This window comes from Bactrocera dorsalis, chromosome 1 (assembly GCF_023373825.1).
Source record: "Bactrocera dorsalis isolate Fly_Bdor chromosome 1, ASM2337382v1, whole genome shotgun sequence".
NCBI classification, from domain to species: domain Eukaryota; kingdom Metazoa; phylum Arthropoda; class Insecta; order Diptera; family Tephritidae; genus Bactrocera; species Bactrocera dorsalis.
In genome coordinates, this window is record NC_064303.1 from 17,082,764 (window position 1) to 17,104,896 (window position 22,133).

At 39.4% G+C, this 22,133-nt stretch overlaps 2 protein-coding genes across 4 annotated transcripts; one reads left to right on the forward strand and one right to left on the reverse strand.

Moving 5' to 3' along the window:
- LOC105222031 (argininosuccinate lyase) lies at positions 1–4,298 on the forward strand. The gene is made up of 4 exons (XM_011199199.4): positions 1–832; positions 3,481–3,687; positions 3,746–3,939; positions 4,007–4,298. Exons 1-4 carry the CDS (start codon positions 115–117, stop codon positions 4,286–4,288), a joined length of 1,401 nt encoding a protein of 466 aa, XP_011197501.2. The 5' UTR covers positions 1–114; the 3' UTR covers positions 4,289–4,298.
- Positions 4,299–4,453: 155 nt separating this feature from the next.
- LOC105222032 (CD63 antigen) lies at positions 4,454–15,516 on the reverse strand. 3 transcript variants are annotated; one of them, XM_011199201.2, is made up of 6 exons: positions 15,405–15,516; positions 15,012–15,174; positions 6,767–6,955; positions 6,533–6,703; positions 6,232–6,462; positions 4,454–4,998 (listed from the first exon to the last, which is right to left on the reverse strand). In XM_011199201.2, the coding sequence occupies exons 2-6, from the start codon at positions 15,084–15,086 to the stop codon at positions 4,765–4,767; spliced, it is 900 nt and encodes a 299-aa protein (XP_011197503.2). In that variant the 5' UTR covers positions 15,087–15,174; positions 15,405–15,516; the 3' UTR covers positions 4,454–4,764. The 3 variants fall into 3 exon arrangements, with proteins under 3 accessions (XP_011197503.2, XP_011197502.2, XP_011197504.2); XM_011199200.4 differs by having other exon boundaries at positions 15,365–15,492; XM_011199202.4 differs by lacking the exon at positions 15,405–15,516 and adding an exon at positions 15,300–15,318.
- Positions 15,517–22,133: the final 6,617 nt, after the last annotated feature.

The window sequence follows — 22,133 nt, forward strand, 5'->3', positions numbered from 1 at the left end:
CAGTTGTGTTCTAAATTTTAAACCGTACGGAACGTCGGCGTATTCGTACGCGTTTCGTTTACAAACTTGCTGCGGGCCAAGCCGCGAATTCCTAATACACATATTGATTGCACAATGGCTCAACAATTGTGGGGTGGCCGTTTCGGTGATGCCGAGGGCAAAACGAATGAATGCTTAGCCAAATTGAATTGCAGTCTGCCACTGGATTCGCGTTTCTATGCCGAGGATATCGATGGCAGTATTGCCTACGCCGAAGCTTTGGCGCGTGCCGGTTTAATTACCGATAAAGATGCTGCCGATATTGGTGCTGCGCTGGAAGTGGTGCGTCGCGAATGGCGAGACGGTAGTATTAAGTTTCTCAGCAGCGATGAGGACGTACACACCGTAAATGAACGTCGTCTCACCGAACTGATTGGTGATGTCGGCAAGCGCCTGCACACCGGACGTAGTCGTAACGATCAAGTGATCACCGATATGAAATTGTGGTTGCGTCGTGGCATACGCGAGACCTTGGCCGGTTTGCGTGCGGTCATCGAGGCATCTGTCGCACAGGCCAAGCAGAATTTGGGTACACTCATGCCGGGCTATACGCACTTGCAACGCGCGCAGCCCGTACAGTTCTCACATTGGATGCTCTCGCATGCGTTTGCGTTGCAAGCGGATTGTCAGCGTTTGTTGGAGTTGAAGGAGCGCGCCAATCTGCTGCCCATGGGTAGTGGCGCCTTGGCCGGCAATCCGCTGGGCGTTGACCGTGAATGGCTGGCGAAGCGGCTGAATTTTGCCGGTGTCACGCCGAACAGCATGCATGCGGTGGGTGATCGCGATTTTGTCGGTAAGTGGCCATAAGGGGGTGAAATGCTATTTTTTTTGGTGTAGAAGTGTTGTGCTTTTATGTTGCGTGACCCAAAAGACTCTTCTTAATCTCATAAGATCATGTGCTCATATGATTTGCCAGAGTGCTATGTTGTTCCGTGGTATATTGTTGGTGTATATTTGATTACGTCACACAGTTGCAAAGGCTTATCGCGCGATAAGCGTAATATTTATACGTATAGTATAATACAGTTCTAAAGTAATCGACGCTTTAGTACTTCTTCGAATGTTTTGAATAATGATTTCTTATGTTCAAGTATTACGTGTGACGAGTACTTACATGAGTGGAAACACTTGATTAAAGTTGAACACAATTTGTTATAGAATTAGCAATAATAAAGATCAGGGTTGAATAAGTATAATAATCGGTTCTAAAGGAGACCGCAATACAGAGCATTGTATCGAGTTTGGTATATGGTTTGCTTACTACAAGACTGTCTTAACTGCAAAAATACGATTTTCGACTACTTTTTTAGCCATGTGCCATCAACAATGCAAATAATATTATCTTCCAAGACTCGTCTCCAGCTTATATGCGGGGACCCTGGCGTAGACATCGCTTACGCGGTTATGATAGAGTAAACAACTAACAACCAACGCTAATCGTTTCTTCTTTGCATTATTCGGCGCCAGTTTACGATATCAAGTTCAGCCAGGTCTTTCTCCATCTGATCTCTCTAACGTAGTGAAGGACTTACTCTTTCTCCACTTCCACCAGCGGGGTACTGAATCGAATATCTTCAAAGCTGGAGTGTTCTCTTCATGACAGGACAGGACAACATGACCCAGCCAACGTAGCCACTGTCTCTTGTTTCGCTGAATTAAGTCAATGTCGGCGATAAGAGACTTACAGCACATCGTTTCATCGACTGCAGCACTCGCTGTTGCCAATGCCCAAAGTACCATAAATCTTCCGCAAAACTTGTCCACCAACAGCTGTACACTCTTATAGAAAATTGTACCATCTCTATTTAGCTCTGCACCTCACATTATTTTCCCCAGCAATAGTCTCCAACCTAGTCACACGATAGGAAGTCCCCTTGTCTGAAACCTCACTTGGTACCAAACGGCTCGGAGAAGTCCTTTCCGATCCTGACGGAACTTCTGGTGTTGCTTAACGTCAGCTTATCATAGTCGGGTAATGGAACATCTATTCCGCTCTGCTACCCGTCAATTCTTTGATTTATGCTGCACTTCGGAGCAGTATACTTTCCGCTAACTTAGTGGCAAGCAACTTTAAAACTTTAAACGCTGCAATGGTCAAAAATCCTGAAACTTAAGTTGATTTATATTTCCTGACAATATACCCCTCCATCCTCCCCAATCCTTCCCTCAAAATTTGGTACCGATAATATCACAATGGGTATCCTAAAGGCCTAGGTGTGTCGTAAGGCACAGGGCTGCAGGGCTGAGTTTACGATCTAACCTTACAAAAAGCGTGCTGTGCTCCTGATAAACAGTCCTTCTCAAAGTGCTCCTTTGAATATATAGATAGAAAATAATTGAGGTTTTGCACTGCGACCTATGGTCTATTGTGCCTTCTCCTGTATCACATATGGTAATAAAGGTCCAACACTATAAATAATTTCACAAGCTTGCTGGCCGCGATGGAGGTGATATGATCCTTGCTGGGCAATCTAGAATCAGGTGTTCTGGAGAGTCCTCTTTCATGTCGCAAACCCAGCAGTTGGTTGCGATGAAGGCTGATTTCTGCACATTGACTTAAAGCAAAGACTTCTGCTTGAAAGATGCTCGAAAAACATCCCATTGGTATGGACAGTTTGGTATGCGGTCCTATAATTCTTGCTCCCATGCCTTACGGTGGTTTTGAGCCGTCAATGTACCACTGGACAGTGCTGCCCTCGGTAGTAGGTCGAACGCGGCCAAGTAACTCTAAACTTCTTTGTGAAGTTTACCCTCTTCGTAACGCCGTCTCGTGGAAGAAGGGCCAGTAGTGTGTCTTCCCCTAAAGCCTTCCTTTGTTGCGTCGACATTACTTATCTTCCCTTTGCCAAAACCCTCTACTGCTATGAGCTACATGGTATGTTTCACTGCCTGTTTGATCACTATGCAGCGATATGAGCTCCCGCATGACTTCAGCATGACGGCTGCGGTTGGGCAATTACGCATTGCCTTTGCAGCTTCGATAGTTGAGGGTCTACAAAAGACTGCGATGCAATCGATGCCTAAGCAACCGCTCTATAACTGACAAGAGACGACTTACGGCTAGGCACCTGCATATCATGAGTAACTTGATGACTCTGGTCAGTGCTTATTCCATCGCATGGTTTTAACTTCCTGTCCTCAAGCGTTAGGGATCTAAAGCCCGGTCGAGATCTTCGCTTTGTAAAAGGGATGACGGTTGTTTTTGACGAGAGAAAGTATTCATGTGCTCCCTTATGAGTCCGTCAGTCCTTTGCCTTCTTTCGATAAGCTATTTTCGCAGTAAAAATTGTTGTATAAAAATATAGGGAGTGAAAAGAAGTCTTATTAAAAGTATTAAATGGAATTGCTGAACTTCTTTTACTTGATTACAGATTATATTTGGGATTATTTTGATTTTAAAATAGATTTCGAGAGTTACTAATTTAATATTCCCTTCAACAGTTGACTTCATCTACTGCTGCTCACTAGCCAGCCTGCATCTCTCGCGCCTAGCTGAGGATCTAATATTATATGCGACTAAAGAGTTCGACTTCATAAAAATCGCCGACGGTTTCTCCACAGGCAGCAGTTTGATGCCACAAAAGCGTAATCCCGATAGTTTGGAATTGGTGCGCGGCATATCCGGTAGCATTTGCGCATCGCTGAGCGGTAAGTGGCAGCTAATTTCAATGCAAATGGTAGAATGATGCGATTATACACAACTTAGGCATCATGATGACTATCAAGGGTACACCAACCACTTACAACAAAGATTTACAATTCGACAAGCAATATGCGTTCGATGCCTTTGATCGGCTGCAAGATGCGCTCACCGTTGTTGAGGGTGTCATTAAGACCATGCAATTGAATCGTGAGCGCATGGAGTCGGCATTGAGTCCAGATATGTTGGCCACTGATTGGGTGAGTTTTGTTTGTATACACACATACATTGGAACTTTCATTTGATATATTTTTCATAAACACGCAGGCTTACTATCTGGTACGTAAGGGTGTGCCATTCCGTCAGGCTCACCATTACATCGGCGAAGTGGTGGCTTATGCGGAAAAGCATGATTTGGAGCTCAACGAAATACCTTTGGGTGAATTACAGAAAATATGCAAAGAATTCAATGTCGATATTGCGCAAGTGTCCGATTATGGCGTCAATGTGGAGAAATATGATGTGACCGGTGGCACCGCCACCAAATCGGTGAAGCAACAATTGAAGACACTGCAAAATTTCATAGAGGAGCTTAAGCAGACGAAATGAATGTTTAAAATGATATAAAAAATTTTATTAAAAATAGCAAAAAAATTATAAAAAAATTCAAAAAAAAAAAAATAATAATAAAAATGTACAAAAAAAAAAAATAAAAAAAATTCCAAAAAAAATCCAAAAAAAAAAAATAAATAAATAATAAATTAAACTCTCATCTCACTTGAATAAAACTTTTATTTTATTTTGACACAATATACTTGCTAAAACAGTTAGTTAAAATTGCACGCTATAAATTTACTTGTAGGTTTATGTAAAAGATATTTTATGCCGACCTTTTCAAGCGTAAATTGCAACATTTGATATAAACTACATTTTTATTATTGTTGTATTTAAAAATAACTGCTATTACAATAATACAATAAACAATGATGAGAAAAAACATTTTCTTTTAGGCACTTTACTGTTACATTTCTATTTGTGGCCATTTCCCTGCTCCTATTCTCTTCCACTCTCGCTCTCTGACGTGCTTAATTAACACTGGGACTGCTTGGCGTATACGTGACAGGATCATGCTCCATGTAACGTTCAGCGCGTTCCAATTGTGTATAACCGTTAATCGGTGAATTGGTCGGTGGCACGACCTTGCCACCCGAAATGAGTACACCCAGGCTTTGTTGTAGTTGCCAGCGGCGTGCTTCACGTATCGATTTGTTGCGGCGTAGCGTTTTGGCTAACATGAAGGCGCAGAGTACGCCGAGTAGCTGTAAAGGGAGGGATAAATTACGGTAAAAAATGTGTTTCCTTAATAAAATATAATTAAAAAAATAAATAAATAAAATAAAAATATTTTTCAATTAAAGCTCATAATATATATAACGAGAAATCTATCACAGTGACATCTAGCGGAAGCTTTTTAAAAATGCATAATGCATTAAAACCCAAGAATAGTGGCTGAGCTTAACTTTTCAGAGAAATTTCACTATTTATTTGAAGGAGGATGGAAACATGTGTAGAAAAAAGCTCAGTATAGTTAAAGAAGTGCCATGAACGGGACAAGGACTGATACGGTTAGGTTCTTGTGACTCACCTATCTACCTTCGTAGAATTATTAGAGACATGAATTATCCATAACAAGATTTAAGTGCAAAAAGAACTCTTCATTTCATCGCCTTCCATCCTCCATGTGAATTAATTGCGGTGCATAGCTTGCGATAAGACCCACTTCTGGCACTACATTAATTATTTTTATTATCCAATACTGGTGTCTGCGAAATACTAACAGGTCACTGTCTGGAGTTCGCTCAGCAGAGTCATTCGAGCAAACCATGGAACACCACGCTTACCCTAGTGAATAATGAGGATCAGCTCAGAGCAGAGCTCAGAGACTCTGTAGGGCAATGCGATCCTAAGATCGTAGAAGACTTGATTGAGTCCATCCGCCATCGCGCGTAACAATTTCAGCTGCGTCCATCCGCGCCAATCCGGAAGATTTTGCGGAAATATTTGGTTTACGAGTTCACAAACAAACTAATGCCGCACGACCATCGGAGAATGTTGATCTGGACGACCTTTAGTTCACACAAGATGGCTAGATGCTAGACTACTCCTCATGGACCTAGTAACTGAGCTCCATCTGGTATCGCAAAGGATCAAAACTGGTCTGTACGTGGCTCATTGGACTACCAGACTAACCTAACCAAACCAATTAGTATTGGGTATTCTTGGCAGTTGATAGAGACCACTCAAGTTATTGTGCCGAAAATTCATCACACACTTTTAAACGACGTTGAATAGACCTCTGAATTCTGACCTCTTTCTACTTCAACGCTCTTAGGTTAGGTAAAGTTAAGAGGTCGGTCCAAAAGGCATCTTACTTGGACAGCTTGGAACGCCGATCTATTGTGGTATTTCATCAACCACGTGTAATAAATTCCTACCCTTTTGGTCTTTGGTCTTTGAACTAAAAATTCACTTCCTCCTCTTTTCTCTCTTACCTGCACAAAAGCCACAGTAGTAGCGCCGGTAGCAATTAGCATTGTGCTCTGCGAAATAATAAAGTCCATACGTGCCAAACAGCCGCTCTCGTAAGAGCTAATACAGTAATTGATAGATAGAGTTAGATCGGTTGAGGTCTCTTCACAGCAAGATGCTGGCACCTCAATTTCGGTATTAGTGCTATTCAGTGGTTTCCAGTCCAACGGACTGTTTACGCCACAGCAGCCGAGCTAAGAGTGAAACAAAGAAGGAAAATGATTGCTAAGAATCTTAAAAACTTTTCGAGATTTAACTACTTACGGTTTCCTGCATGAAATCCACACCCATTTGCACATACTCATTCTCATTATAGTGGATGAGGGAATCGTTCATGGTGCGCATCAGCATGCCACGCACTTGGGTTTGCATTACAAAGGCAGAAATGGCGGCAGCCACTTCCAGTATGAACACCAGGAACAAACTAACGCCGTACTGTCGTAAGATCGAAATAATAACACTGTTATTTGTATAAAATATTTTTTAAAAACAGCATACCAAATTGATTAGCATTACACTCTCCTTGACCGCACCATAAGCGCCCAATGTTGCGACTAACAGTAAAATGAAACCGATGGCGATGAGCATTGCAGGCGGCGAGAAAAAGTGACCGTCGATGAATTGGCTAAAGTCACCGAATATCGCCTGGATTGTTGAGCCGACCATAATAAGCAAAACTGCGGTGAGCTAGAGGAGAAAAGGAAGAAAAAAATTTAAATGTATTTTATTAAGCGATTGATAAATAGATAATTATAGGTTTTGTGAGAAATGGGATGAGCATTGAAATAATCTGAAAATGAAGCTGACGGTGATTCAGGTTTACCAAACACAAAAGCCTACGAGTGGTACAAAGCCTTCAAAGACGGTCGCGATATCGTTGAAGACATGCCTCGTTCTCGACGACCTACTACTGATAAAAATAACCAAAAATTGAAGGACATGGTACTTGAAAATCGTCAAGGAAAAGTTAGAGGGACTCTTTGGACATATTTGGTCGTGCGAATTCCAAATCCACATTCATGGAAAGCATTATATCTGCCGATTTAATATGGGTTTATGAGTTTGGCATGCAAACAAGTCAACAATTTTCGAAATGGAAGGGAAAAACGAGCCAAAACCAAAAAAAAAGACACGACAAAGCCACCCAAAAATCAAGCTGATGTTCATTGTTTTTTTTTATATTCTTGATTTGGTACATCATGAATTTGTTCCGGAGAGACAGACGGTCGATAAGAAGTTCTATTTGGCCATATTGAGGCGTTTTACATGATGAGAATGCACCATAAAGCGCAATGAGTACCATCGTTTAACCGCCGTATTCACCAGATTTTGCTCGGTGTGATTTTTTTATTTTTCCCCAAATTGAAATTGCCGTTATGTGGAACCCGTTTTCAGTGAAGGATTACTGTTTCTTATCAAATGAATATAGATTCAGTTGGCAGTCGAGTTCTGTTGTGCTGTGAGACTCCGAAAAGTTAGTCATCTTTAAACTACGTTCTATCTTCTTGAAATCTTTAAACCTGTCAAGAATTGTAGAATACCAGATTGTTCAATAAGTTTTATCGTTCGATAAGAGAGGGTGTTGCTACTTGCCAAAAATTGTTTTTGTTTTGTTGGTACAGTTTTCATATGAACGTATGTGAAGTTTCACTTCAATCTGTCAAATTCAATTCATGGCTTGTAAACCCATTTAGTGTCGCCGTGTCACAAGAGCATTTTGTCTTAACCATTGTCAATCCATGAATTAAAGTTCGAATAGTTAGAGCGTCCACCGTGCTCACCAGATTTGACCCCCAGAGACTTCCATTTGTTTCCAGAACTCAAAAAATGTATGCATGGCAAGCGTTATTCATCAAATGAAGAGGTCATAACGGCTGTTGAAGCATATTTTGCAGACCTTCCGTATTCGCACTTCATGGATGGTATCCACAGATTGGAGGATCATAGGAGCAAGTGTATTAATGTTCAGGGAGATTATACTGAATAATAAAGTGTAGTTGGAATCATAAAATTGTGTTTTTTTTATCAAACGACAAAACTTATTGAACAACCTGTATGTTGGCTCAAGATTGCAACAAACATAAAAGTGCTAGCAATCTGAGCAACTAGTATAGTTTGACTCACTTCTTTCTAAGGCTTGGCGAAGCGAAGGCGACTCTTGTAGGTTAAGCTGAGGTACTACTTTTTATTGCAAGTTTATTTAACCTAGTAATTATTTGACTTACTTACTTTCCAAAAGCTGTCATTATACATTGCGTATACAGGAACATACCTATGATTTTCCCGCAATAAATCACTTTTAATACCCTAAAGCCTATAAACTGAGAAAATACCTATTATTCATTATGTATATACTAAATATCTATATAATTTTTTACGTATAAATATCTACGTAGTTGATGAGTTAAAATACAAGTATTTCCGAGAACATATGGTCTTATACGTAAACCGGGGTACATGTATATATTCATATATGTACAAGTATATGTATATGCATCTACATATTTACGTCAATTATATAGTATCTGCTAATCAAATAACGACACCTCATTGATAATATCGTAAGATACGAATGTTTACTCATTCATTCACTTGCAGATGCGTGTGGTCTAAATATTTCCTATGATAAGAAAAGAGTGCAAAAGTTTGCTTATTTGTAAGAGAGCAACTGAATTAATTATTGTTTGGAGGTAGTAAATGGTTATATATACGTTAGCAAACGAATTACAACTAGTATGGAATGTAACTATGACAAAAAAAGATTGTAATTAACTATGAACCTATGGTCAAAAATCCTTATTGAAATTATTTGCGCTTTAAAAAAATTATAAAAATTTTCATATTTATTAAGAGTCTTCCATGCATCCACAGAAGTAGGTGAATGGGTAATAAAACGACCATTGTTAACGAGGTACCTGGCGGTAGGTATACAACGCTAGGGGCAGAGACCTCCGAATCATAAAACTCAATCGTCGGACGGCAACAACGGAACGAAGCGGATTGGAATATCAGTCCAAACGCCGATGGGAGACAAGGCTGCTACCACCGGCGGGCGCAGCGATGCTATGACCTATGGACGGCCACATCTTTTCTGCTGCGGGAGCAAGTTGCGATGGTTATAGTACTACTACCAAACCAGCTTTACAGCGAAAGCTATAAGCACGAACGCAAAAGGGAAAGAAGAGTTTCTTCGCTCTCCTGAGCAGGTGACCGAGGGTTCTAAATCTGGCAATTGGTGTTCGGAAGAAGCCAAAGGAGGGGTTGAAGGCAAAAGCGAGGTCGAGGCTAACCGCATTGAAGAGTATATCGCTAGAAAGAGCCGGAGAGCGAACCGAAGGCGCCCTCAAAAAAGAGGAAGGGACATACCCGGGAAGCTAGACGTCAAGCACGCGGACGACAAACCTACAAAGTCCAAGTCAGCCAATTAGTCTGCGAAACGGCCGTTGACCCTCGCGCTCATGGGACAAATGTCACAGCAGCGGAGGAAATGAAGCTATTGGAAGTCCTCTTCTTGAGAATCGGCGTCCCATGCCGACATTTGATGGAGCAGGATGGCATAGCGGAGCTAAAATCTTGAAATATAGCGACGACCCGATGCTACCATTTGTAAGGGAAGCGGTCGAACCGATTTCAAATCCGCAGTAAGAACGAAAACTGGAGATGGTGGACCGCAGCAGTATTCCGACAGAATACGGACGTGTCGACTAGCGAAATTGCTCAACAAAGATGGAGACCACATCCTCTAGATTAATAAGGTGGCAGAGATTATTCTGTACGCGAGGTTCGGAAAGATGGCGTAGGGCGTTGAAAGCGTGTTCCTTCGCCTCAAGAAGCGATATCCCGCGGGCGGCAAAAAAAACATGTTGGACAAGGATGAAGTGGGAAAGGATTTCGGCATAGAAGAGATCATGGCGACTTCATTTGTTGTTTTATCGTTACTCCGTCGGTCTTAGAGAGAGGGTTTTTAGTGACCTGCAAGTGGCATACAGTTGCTGTGACGACAGCACTGATGATGCGGAAGGCATTTTCTAACCCCTCAACTGCAAAAAAAAACTGTGTCAGGTCTCAAACCAAAAAAAATTGGGAATTATGTAAAATTATATTTAGAACTATTTTACCAAAATTAATTCTTCGTTAAATTTGGTATATGAGTTAGATTTATCTCAGTATACACTTAATCAGAGTTGCCATATTCTTATCTCAGCGTATTTATAACTTAGTAGACCACTGATTACGATTCTGATAACAACAAGTTATACACTTTTGTTTATACATATTAATTATATATCTATACACAGACAAACAATACAGTGACGTTATGAAATGGAAAGGCCATATAAATAATTATCATTTATATAAATATCCGCCGATTTACACAATATTTCTGAAGCAAATGTTGGCAGAACTGAGTACTGATATACAAATATATGTATGTATATTATATTAGTCTTATCCTCTTGTCAGTGAGTGGCAAGTACTAAAATAAAAAATTGTCCGCAAGGCAACAACCAAAATTCTTTTATTTTGATTTAAAACTAGGTATTAATGCAGTGTCGCAAAGCAATCAAAGAACAGTTAAATTGAGATTGAGCACTCGAAATTTTCTCGAAAGCTAACTTCGATCGAAAGTCTTCGAAGAGGAGTAGCCTCAACAATATCATTGTCATAACCTCTAAGTAATTTCGTTTGATAACAGCAACTGATCGTATTGAATTCTGTCGCAGCGAACATCACACTTAACCGCGTTAGTTATATATTTAAACAGCTGCTAGAGTAAGGATTGCTTGTGAAAAGTTTTCCTGAATTTTCGGCAGAGGTTCTGTTTGATACCCTATTGAAGACTGAAGTTCGAAAAGAGCATTTGCGGCATATTTTACTGTTATACTAGAAAAGGGTAAAAATATGGTTCTACCAAGACGAAAACTGTGTAATGTGTACAGAGAAGATGAGTTAAATAATACAGAGAAGACGCGTCGACCGAACGCCAACGCCAAAGTTGGTTCGCAGAATTTGGTTCTTATATCGATATTGCGGATGCACCACGTCCTGGAAGGCATCTTGAAGCCGTTGTGGATAAAATAAAGTCATTAGTCGATGCAAATCTTCGAATAAAAATTTAAGAGTTCGTTGAAAGATTAAATTTGTCTAACCCCACCATTTACAAGCACATGAAACGTCTGGAGTTAATTTCGAAGTTTGACGTCTATGTAGGCTCCTCATGTCCTTACAGAACGAAATTTTCTTCGACATATTAACAACTGTGATTTTCTTATCAAAAGTGAAAGTAGTGACCCACTTTTGAAACGCATTGTTACTGGCAACCAAAAGTGAGTTGTTTACAAGAGCACAAAGCACTCTTGCGCTTGGTCTTAAAAATATGAGATCAAACCACTTCGTAGTCAGATAGTAACAAAATAAAACAAAGGTTATGTTGTTTGTTTGGTGTGATTTTTTGTCCTACGATACCACGATTAATTTTAAGGTGTATTGTGCTCAGCTGGACAAAATGAGTAATGCACTCAAAGCCAGAATTCTACAATAGAAAAGGTATAATGTTCCACCAGAATAATTCGAGACCTCATACAAGTCTGATGACTGGCCAAAAAGTCTCTGTTAAATTTTTTGGGTGGCAGAACCTTCACCTCAAATGAAGACGCCAATTTTTTTTCCCCTGCGATTATCAAACATTTCATGAGCGTAGATCAATATCTTGCCCGGAAGATAGAAATAGGTATTGGATCAAAATGGAGAATACATAATTTAATAATTGTTGTACACAAAAAAAAAAGAAAAAAAGAAATTACTTAGTGAACGACTCAAGTTAAGAGGATACGGAGCAACCCTACTGCATGGCGTTGCTCCAGTGATTGCAAACTTAATCTAAAACGATCCAAAGGAGGTTAGATCTCCGAAAGTACAGCCCTTGGCCGGATAACATCCGGGTCAATTTCGGTAACGTACAATCAGCTGTTGTGGGAAAAAACCTTGCACAGCTTCGTTCTGGATACTGTAGCAGCTTAAACTTTTATTTATTCAGAATCGACTCTGACATATCACATAAAGGGTGATTTTTTAACAGCTTGATAACTTTTTTAAAAAAAAAAACGCATAAAATTTGCAAAATCTCATCGGTTCTTTATTTGAAACGTTAGATTGGTTCATGACATTTACTTTTTGAAGATAATTTCATTTAAATGTTGACCGCGGCTGCGTCTTAGGTGGTCCATTCGGAAAGTCCAATTTTGGGCAACTTTTTCGAGCATTTCGGCCGGAATAGCCCGAATTTCTTCGGAAATGTTGTCTTCCAAAGCTGGAATAGTTGCTGGCTTATTTCTGTAGACTTTAGACTTGACGTAGCCCCACAAAAAATAGTCTAAAGGCGTTAAATCGCATGATCTTGGTGGCCAACTTACGGGTCCATTTCTTGAGATGAATTGTTGTCCGAAGTTTTCCCTCAAAATGGCCATAGAATCGCGAGCTGTGTGGCATGTAGCGCCATCTTGTTGAAACCACATGTCAACCAAGTTCAGTTCTTCCATTTTTGGCAACAAAAAGTTTGTTAGCATCGAACGATAGCGATCGCCATTCACCGTAACGTTGCGTCCAACAGCATCTTTGAAAAAATACGGTCCAATGATTCCACCAGCGTACAAACCACACCAAACAGTGCATTTTTCGGGATGCATGGGCAGTTCTTGAACGGCTTCTGGTTGCTCTTCACCCCAAATGCGGCAATTTTGCTTATTTACGTAGCCATTCAACCAGAAATGAGCCTCATCGCTGAACAAAACACGCGCGCGAAACACATTTCGAACCGAACACTGATTTTGGTAATAAAATTCAATGATTTGCAAGCGTTGCTCGTTAGTAAGTCTATTCATGATGAAATGTCAAAGCATACTGAGCATCTTTCTCTTTGACACCATGTCTGAAATCCCACGTGATCTGTCAAATACTAATGCATGAAAATCCTAACCTCAAAAAAATCACCCGTTATATGTTTGGCCAACGAGTCGCATGACACTTACCACCTCTTTGCATGCTCAGCTAACTCTACACTTCTGATACACCTCTTCCTATGGTTCGACCCCGTCTAAACAGCAAGTTTTCTGGGTCAACCGTTGGATGACCCCAATGAATACTTATCTGAACCTTACCATCCTAACGGTGCCTAGCTAAACAATCGTAATGATATAATTGTATGGAAGACCATTCCATTTGACAAGCTATCTTTTCGAATTTTGGCATAGTTTATTTTCGAAGGCAATACTGTAATCATCGAACAAATTTTCAATTTTTTTTCAGATCAGAGTACTATAGCATATAGCTATAAGGATCTTTTTATATCCTTATAGGCTATAAAAAAGCTTCTATGAAAGTTATTATAGGTTCAGTGTAGCCGAAGTTTACGGTTTTTCTAGTTTTTATAATAATTTTATTACATTACTTTAGGGAAATTGGTAGTGCAATTGGTTAATGATGTCCCGGAAGTTGTACAATAGGGTGTTTTTTTCTTTTGAACTATTCTTGATGGTATGTATAAGAAAATTTATGAAAATTCCATACAGCCTTACTTAAAAGGTCGAATATCTCGAGAAGTATCAATGATAGCAATTTCGACCTCGGATCTTTTTTGTAGCAAATAAAATTCCCTGCAATTTGTCATGTACATTTTGTCTATAGCTCTTGTCGTTTGCAAGATATATACAAAAAAATTTGAATTTCGTGGGAAAGTCAGGTTTAGAGCCCCGTACTACCTCGCCGGTGTGAGTTTCGACTCTGTCGCAACGGGCACTTTTGTAGAGCGTTCAATTCTGAGGAATATGTGTCTAAAAACAAAGCGATGCCATAAAATGCATTTGAGCTGTATAAATTTAAAGATAAAAAATCACGATTGTAGTGTATTTTCTATGGAAAATTTTTACATGCCTTGGACCAGTTCTTGATGTTAATATTAAGGGCTAAAATTTTCAGCGAATTTTTTTTTAAGGGTATTTCCAAAGAAATTTCATGATGGGATTGAATAAAATGAATAGTTCAAAAAAAAACACCCTATTGTACATATACAATTTTTTTAATTGATGAACTTGATCAACAGTACAGGATCGTTCAGAGAGGTTAGGATAGTGTTAGGGTAGTTTAATAGCGAAAGTTTCACAATATCATCATAATGCGTCATCAGACATCTAGCCTACCTAGCTATCTAAATACTTATCTCAAAATGTCTTTTTAAACATTTTCTAGTAAATATTGTGAATTTTAGAATCATCTATATATATAAAAAAGTGTTAGCATATTTAGAGAAATACTCATAAGCGTTATATTACAAACTAAATATTTGTAATTATAGGCAAATGTGTGCAATTACGTTGCCCCCATACAGTAAGCCAACACCGTAGACGCACAAACATACATACAAATATCAATGCCAGTCAACATTAAATGCGGCTAGGTGAGTGAGTGCCGAGGTGTGCTAGCCAGGTGCTATCAGTAAGCCAACAAATCGGTGTGTAATCATGCATCTATATGTATGTGTGTTTACTTTGCTAACTATGAGTTGTGTGTGTATGAGTGTATATTTTATGACAAATTATTTAGAGCCGATAAAATTGCGCTATGAGAAATCAATAATTTCACAAAGTTCGGAAAATCAGTTAATACATATTATACGAAATGGCTATTATTTGTGAGGTTATAATTTTGTGAATACTTCTTGTTAAATATAACCTGTAGATTGACTTACCGCAAACATAAAGCTAACGATTACTAGCATAAATTTTGCACAACGCATGCCGGAATTCAATTGATCGCGCGCCATTTTCTTTTTTTTCAACTCGTCGATCACAGAGGTTGTTTTTTTTTCACTTTAAAAATTGGGACCCTTTCGTTGTCCGCACACTTTTTCGCTGCAAAAACAAAATTGTATTGAAATTAAATTTTTTTTATTTCGTTGCACTTCTACTATATATGATTTGAGATATATATGTATATATATTTAATAATTTTTCTTTCTTTGTTCTTAAAATTTCACTTTTTTCTCATTCGTTTTTGTTGTGTGCGTTGTCAAAGTACTATTGGTTTTGTTGTGGTCATTACCGTTCCGTAGTGACAATCGATAAAGTTATAATATATTTACTTTTTACTTGTCCACACCGTCTCAAAGTCACTTCAATACTGAATAGAAAAAAGCTCGTTAAGTAGTGCAAGCAGTGGCGGTGCCGCTACGCCTGTTAATGTATATATAAGGGCATTCATGAATAACGGGTGGTGCCAAAACATGTTTCTTTTTTATATCCAAGTTGCTGTTTGTTTTGAAGCGAATGTCAGACTTTTTTTAAAACGTAATTTTTATTTCTTTTTTCTGACCTTTTATACCCTGAGCAGGATATATGTTTGTCACGACGTTTGTCGCACCTAGAAAGAAACGTCGGAGACCCTGAAAAGTATAAATATAAATAATCAGCGTGAGCTCGATCGATTTAGCCATGTCTATCTGTATATACCGGAACTAGTCCTCAGTTTTTGCGCACGTCCTCCCTTCCTCCTCAAGAAGCGACTCATCTGTCGGAATCCCTGATTTCGATTTACTATAACATAAAGCTGCCCAACAAACTGAACGATCGGAATCAAGTCCTTACTTTTTGCTTCTATATTTTTGCGACTATATTTTGCAAAGAAGCTGATGCATGCTTCTTATCAGTCGTTCGCCGCTGTATTTGAATAGCGTTGCCTGTAATCCATCGGCTCCGCCGCTTTGTTGTTCTTCGGACGGATAATTGCTATTCGAACTTCTTCATGGTCGGGCAATGGAACGTCTGCTTCATAGTTATCTAAAACACTTGAGTGGTGTCTTCAGATCTGACAACATGATCGATCTGGTTGGTGGCTTTACGATCCGGAGACAGCCTAGTAGCTTGATGAATTTTCCTATTCTGGTATCTACACAGTACTACAGGTATATCCGGAGGGGGCAGCTTCCATAGGTGCGCTCCAAGCGCTCATAGAAAACATCTTTGGTCACATGGCCCTTCTCTTCCGTCAGGGCGTGGGCGCAAATCTGCGATATGTTGAAGAACTTCACTTTAATGCGGATTTCGGCTAGACGTTCATTCACCGGGGTGAATGTTAGGATTCGCGTAGTCTCTTTCTAACCACCAATCTCACGCTGAGTTTGCGCTTCTTTATATGGTCACTGTAGTAAATGCCGCAAAGACCTACTCGCCCTAGTTCTTGTCCCATCCATCGCACTTCTTGATCAACCAGCTTGGAAGCGGCACCTTCCGAATCAAGGGACCTGACATTTCAGGTACATGTTCTTAAATAAAAACCCTTAATACGTTGGCAGTGGTCTTCATCAAAACGGAGGTCTCACATCCGAGGCTCTTCTGTTTTTTACATTGGGGGAGTTTTTTAATCGGCGGGTCCCAAACTCAGCGGACAACCTTGTCGAGGAATGCTTTGCCTCTCTCTTTAGCTCGCCTTCAAACAGATGTTTTTGGGCTACCCAGAGAATACTTGGTATAAGACCGGAGGTTGTGATCTGCTTGTGCCATATGTAAAAGAATCGTTTCCGTCCGCTCCCAAATCCGTCCGCTCCCAAATATGGCTCCATATCTCCATTGGTACACTGATTGAAAATCAATAATGAGTTCACTCGAAATTATGTGCTTCCAAAGGAATCACAACTACGGAATTGTAATAATTTCCAGAAGTCTTTTGGAAAGACTCTCAAGTTTTGAGAGGCACAAAGAATTCAGTGAAGTTCGTGAAGTGTCACTCGAGTCGTCTATCAATTTCTGTTCATACCGATAACAATGAAACAATTAAAGAAACAATGTTTCAAAATCATTGTGTTGTCCACAGCGAGATAGCAGATGATCCCAACATCTCTTACGAAATCAACTCAACACATTTTGGTTGATGTATATGAAGCGTGTCAATGCCAGATTACTACTAAACAACATAAGTGATTTGAAAAGCGACTTCAAGTAGAGATCGTAAAAAGATGCTTGACGACGTAGCTAAGGACCGTACAGTGATCTAATGCATTAATAATGGTGACGAAATTCGGGTTTATGAATACGTTTTGAAATTGTTCAGCAATCTAGAGAATGACACTGAAAAAATGTATCTAAAATTCGCTGAAAGCTTTGAAGGCCATCCAAGCCGAGGCCTGAAGAAATGTATTGAAAATTGTATTAAGCGTTAGCGTGCCTATTTTGAAGGCGATTATAAATAATTGTGTCAGTCCGGGTCAAATTTGATTCGATGGTATTACTCTAGTATTTGTGTCAGTCCGGGTCAATTTTGATCCGATGCTATAACTCTAGTTTCTTGCGTTATCAACTTCACATGAAAAAAAACTAAACAAGCTTTAGCACCACCCTTTACTTTTCGAGTACGCACTTATACTCAAAACACAGCACTTTCCTCACACACTGTCCTGCTTGCGCTCCGATCACTGGACGAGCACCTTCGATTTCGTTGTTACAATAGTAACTTCACACATGTACTTAGATACATATATGTAAATATGTAAGTAGTTATAGATAATAAGACAAGTTTTCTTGTTGCTGTTGTTATATTTGCTTTATGGCGCAATATGTTTTTATTGTAGTTGCACTCGCAATTGTTATAGCGAGTCGTTGCTGTTCTTGTCATTTAGCGCCTTATCGGTTTCCTTTATTTGCTTAGTTGATAACAAATTTTTCACCTAACAATTTGCCTGCAAAAGTTACAAAATATACGGTAAAGAGAGCGAATGAGAGCGACGTGCCGGATATGAAAACGTGGCGGCGAGGTGTGTGTGTCTAGAATATTTTGTTATCGCGATAAGCATTGCTGATATGATAAGATTTTGCAATACCTGTGCTATTAACGAGTTGCTGAGCATTCTGGCTTATATTGTTTATGATTAACTACAGTGTGTTGTGAAAATAATGAGTTTAAATTAAATTTTACGATCTTCATAGCTCTAGTAAAATGCGTAAAACTCACCGGTCCAAACTGGGTTAGATCGCCGAAATAACAGTCTTTGGCCGCATTAAATACGGTACCGTAGCTGTTAAATTGCTAATATTTACACTCGACAGCCTGTGTTCCTTCATTCCGCATTCGACCGTGACTACTGTGGAAGTACAGAGGCGAAATAAAATCCTCAAGTCGCTAGCCGACAGCACGTAAGGAAAAGATAAAGAAAGGTTATGTCTAAATTACGTTAGTAATCTATAAGAAAATCGGACTGATGGTTAATGACTATGCATCCCCACCTGGATGTAATGAAACGCAGACGAAGGAGCATCAGACGTTCCAGAACACTGCACTCTGTACAACAACAGGAAATCTCCTGAACATTTGCTTATTAACCCCTGCCTACATCAGGTTGCCGAATACAATGCACTTCTTTTCAGATAGTTTCTAAAGGAATGCTTTCGAAGAAAAATGCGAAAAGATCCCTGCAGTAACCTCGGAGCCACCTCAGTGGATCATCAAGCGCTTATGCCTCGAACTGCAGACACAACTAATTTCAGACTCGCTCTCAACACCATTAATAGTAAAGCCAATAATATCTTCATCGGCTTCTCCCTATGAATAATGTACGAGTATTGGCGGTCAAACTACTACCCATTGCAGACGAAGAGCTTGAATTGCCTCGTGAATCTAGAGTGAGGCGGGTTAAACTCTTACCTATCCATAATTGATCCTGATATACTAAATATGTGTACTGCTTTCTATGAGCCGCCACATGAATCTAACCACCTTTTTCTATGCCGAATAAATCATTACATCTAACTCTCGTCTCTTTATAGTCCGGCCACGTCGTAACAGCACCATTCTATGAAGGGCTCCTGCGCACCATGGCACCAGCATTAAGTATCCGATCAGACCTCGTAGCCGAAACGACTACCAGTTGAGCTTCCATACAGCTCTGGACTGGTGGCCAGGAAACGAACTTAATTGTTCGGCATTCCAACTAGTGGATATCACACGGCTTACATCTAAACGTTTATCACTCCAGCTGATCCCTGGCCAGTATAACCTATTCTAACCTGCAAAGCGTGTTATAAGCTATAAAGAAGATTAGTCTTTGTGGTAGAGTTTTCTATCTTGTGACCAGTCATATTCAATAAGACATTGAAAAGGTATTTCCAACGATATATAGCCTCATTGTTTGTGTGTGAGAATTTCAGCGTTTTCCGGTATTCCAATGCAGAGCTTGCTCAAATAAGCGCTGAAATATTAAGTAAAAAAGGACAAAAAAATTAAAAAAATGTTCGTATGTTGTTTCTTGTCTTTTTTCAAAGGAGTTGACTTGGGTCTCTAAAGTTAACATATTAAAATAGCAATAAGCCTCTTGAGCATTACTAGCTTCAAGATTTAGACTAAAGTATACCTGTAGTATATCGTTTATAGATTTCTTATGAACTCAAGTTGTGCTAGACAACTCATTTAAATATATAATTACTTGTGTTTAAGCTTTTTTTACGCACTGTATGAAGTTGTAGCAATGTAAATCATATAGCCAAGTGCTTAAGCGTAAGTCAAATTGTGAACACATCATCATCTGAATACATATGTAAGTAAGTACATATGCATTATTGTAATAAGTACATATGTATTCATTTAAAATGCTTTATATACGCTCTTAAATGCTCAACTGTAGCTTTTGCCGTTTTCGTGTTCAATTTGCGCCAGTTTCGAATACTTAACTTGCCTCCGTTTGTATTCAGTTAACTGATGCGCCTACTTGAATATTCATTCGGCTGCTGCATATCAATATTTATAGATTTACCCGCAAGCTACTTATAGTATATATATATATATGTTACATCACGTGTACAACTGTTAGCAGTAATTTTAATTAGCAATTAACAAGATAGTTAATTTTTTTCACTTTAAATACTTAAATAAATACATACCGGTACGGGAAAGGCATAAACCGGTTTCCTAGATTATAGGTATTAAAACCACAGTGCTCTGCGGGGGAGATGCTCTCGATGTTTTAACCAGTTTAAACAATATATTTTATATTAAGCTGCTAGGAATAAAAAATACTATTTTTCTTTCTTTTTTTTCATGGTTAGAGATTGTTCGATTCTGGGTTCAAAGTTGCTACTTTTCAAGAGTTAAAGTTGAACGTACTTAATTGTATCATGACTAATTCGTTTCTTGTTTTTGAAACAGAAATTGATCAGTCAAATCAAGGAGTTAGTGAATGCAGTATATGTAGACCCTTATCCTTCAATAGTAGTCCTAAAAAATAGGTTTAACGGGGTTCAATATCGTCAAGCTGGTTTTTTTTTTTACAACCTCACCGACGATAACGAACTCGTGTGGACTGTCAATTGAAGATTACTGAGAATGTTGTTAAATGCGGACAACAAACGCAATCATGAAACCACTTTCCAGCTGTCTAAACGCTATCCAAAGGCGTAAAGGAGGAAGTTCTTCTTTACTGACAAAGACACCGCAAACGTGGTTATAGCCGCGTTAACAACAGCGCGCCAGTCGTTTCTTTTTTTCGCTATTTGGCGCCAATTCGAGATACAAAGTGCAGCCAAATGATTCTCCTGCTGACCTCTATAATGGAGGAGACGTGTTCCTCTTCTTCTACTTCCACCGGCGGTTACTGAATCGAAAACATTCAAAGCTGGAGTCTTCTCTTCCAACCAGACATAATTCTTTCTCAAAACCATTCTTTCGAACACTTCTAAAACTGATTCATCAGATGATGTCATTGTTCATGTTTCCGTACTATATGAAAGGGCGGGAATCATAACAGACTTGTAATTTTTGGTCTTTGTTCGTCGACAGAGGACTTTATTTCGGTTAAAATAGTCTACTCAGTCCAAAGCAGCACCTGATTGAGTAATTTTGTGTTAAATTTCAAGACCGACATTGTTGTTGATGTCGATGCTTATTCCAAGATAGATGAAATTATCTCAAACTTCAAAGTTATGATTATCAACAGTGGCGTGCGAGCCAAGTCGCGAATGTGTTGGCGGTTTGTTTGATGACAGGAGTTTTTCGTCTTGTCTACCATACCCATTTGTTTCGCTTCCTTATGCAGTATGGAGAAAGCAGAACTCAGACAAAGCTAACGTCGCGGTTGTTGAGGCTAATGATCATCATCGGCGTACACCAGCAGCTGTAAACTCTTATAGAATATTATATATTATAGCTTGCAGCTCGTATTATTTTTTACAGCTATAGATTGAAGTTACACGATAGGGATTCTCCTAGTCAAAAACCCTCGCTTGACACCGTATGGCTCGGAGAGGTATTTCCCGATCCTGACATAGCTTTTGGTGTTGCTCAACGTCGGCTTAGACAGCCGTATTAGTTTTGCAGGGATAATAAGTTCAGACATAGTGGCATAGAGACAGTTCTTTTTCGTGCTGTCGAAAGCGGCTTTAGAATTGACGAAGTGGTGTGTGTAGATTTTTCCTTCACGCGCCTTTTTCAAGATTTGGTACATGGTGAAAATCTGGTTGATAGCAGATTTTCCAGGTCTAAAACCACACCACAGTTTGTTGACGGTGGGCTTCAGTCTTTCACACAGTACACTCGATAAGACCATATATGCGAAATCGATCAGCCTAAATCCATTTGGAGAGGCTTCTCTGTGCTCTATGTGTGGGGAATACGTTTCGACTCAATTGAAGACATCAAAACAAATTCGACAGCAGAGCTGGAGCCTTCTCGGAAAGTGCCTATAAAAAATGTTTTGACGATTGGAAGTAGCGAAGGCGATAAAATAAATTCGGATGATGATTGAGAAATTTTCGTTTTATTTATAAATTTCCGATACTTTCTTTACAGGGTTTATAAAACGAGGCGCTTGTTTCAAGACCGACGCCCGCTC

Coding starts and splice junctions, on each gene's coding strand:
- LOC105222031 (XM_011199199.4), top strand. CDS start 115: ATGGCTCAACAATTGTGGGGTGGCCGTTTCGGTGATGCCGAGGGCAAA. Junction 3,688..3,745: donor CATTTGCGCATCGCTGAGCG/GTAAGTGGCAGC, acceptor TACACAACTTAG/GCATCATGATGACTATCAAG. Junction 3,940..4,006: donor ATATGTTGGCCACTGATTGG/GTGAGTTTTGTT, acceptor ATAAACACGCAG/GCTTACTATCTGGTACGTAA.
- LOC105222032 (XM_011199201.2), bottom strand. CDS start 15,086: ATGGCGCGCGATCAATTGAATTCCGGCATGCGTTGTGCAAAATTTATG. Junction 6,956..15,011: donor TCGTTAGCTTTATGTTTGCG/GTAAGTCAATCT, acceptor TTTCTCCTCTAG/CTCACCGCAGTTTTGCTTAT. Junction 6,704..6,766: donor GTGTAATGCTAATCAATTTG/GTATGCTGTTTT, acceptor ATCTTACGACAG/TACGGCGTTAGTTTGTTCCT.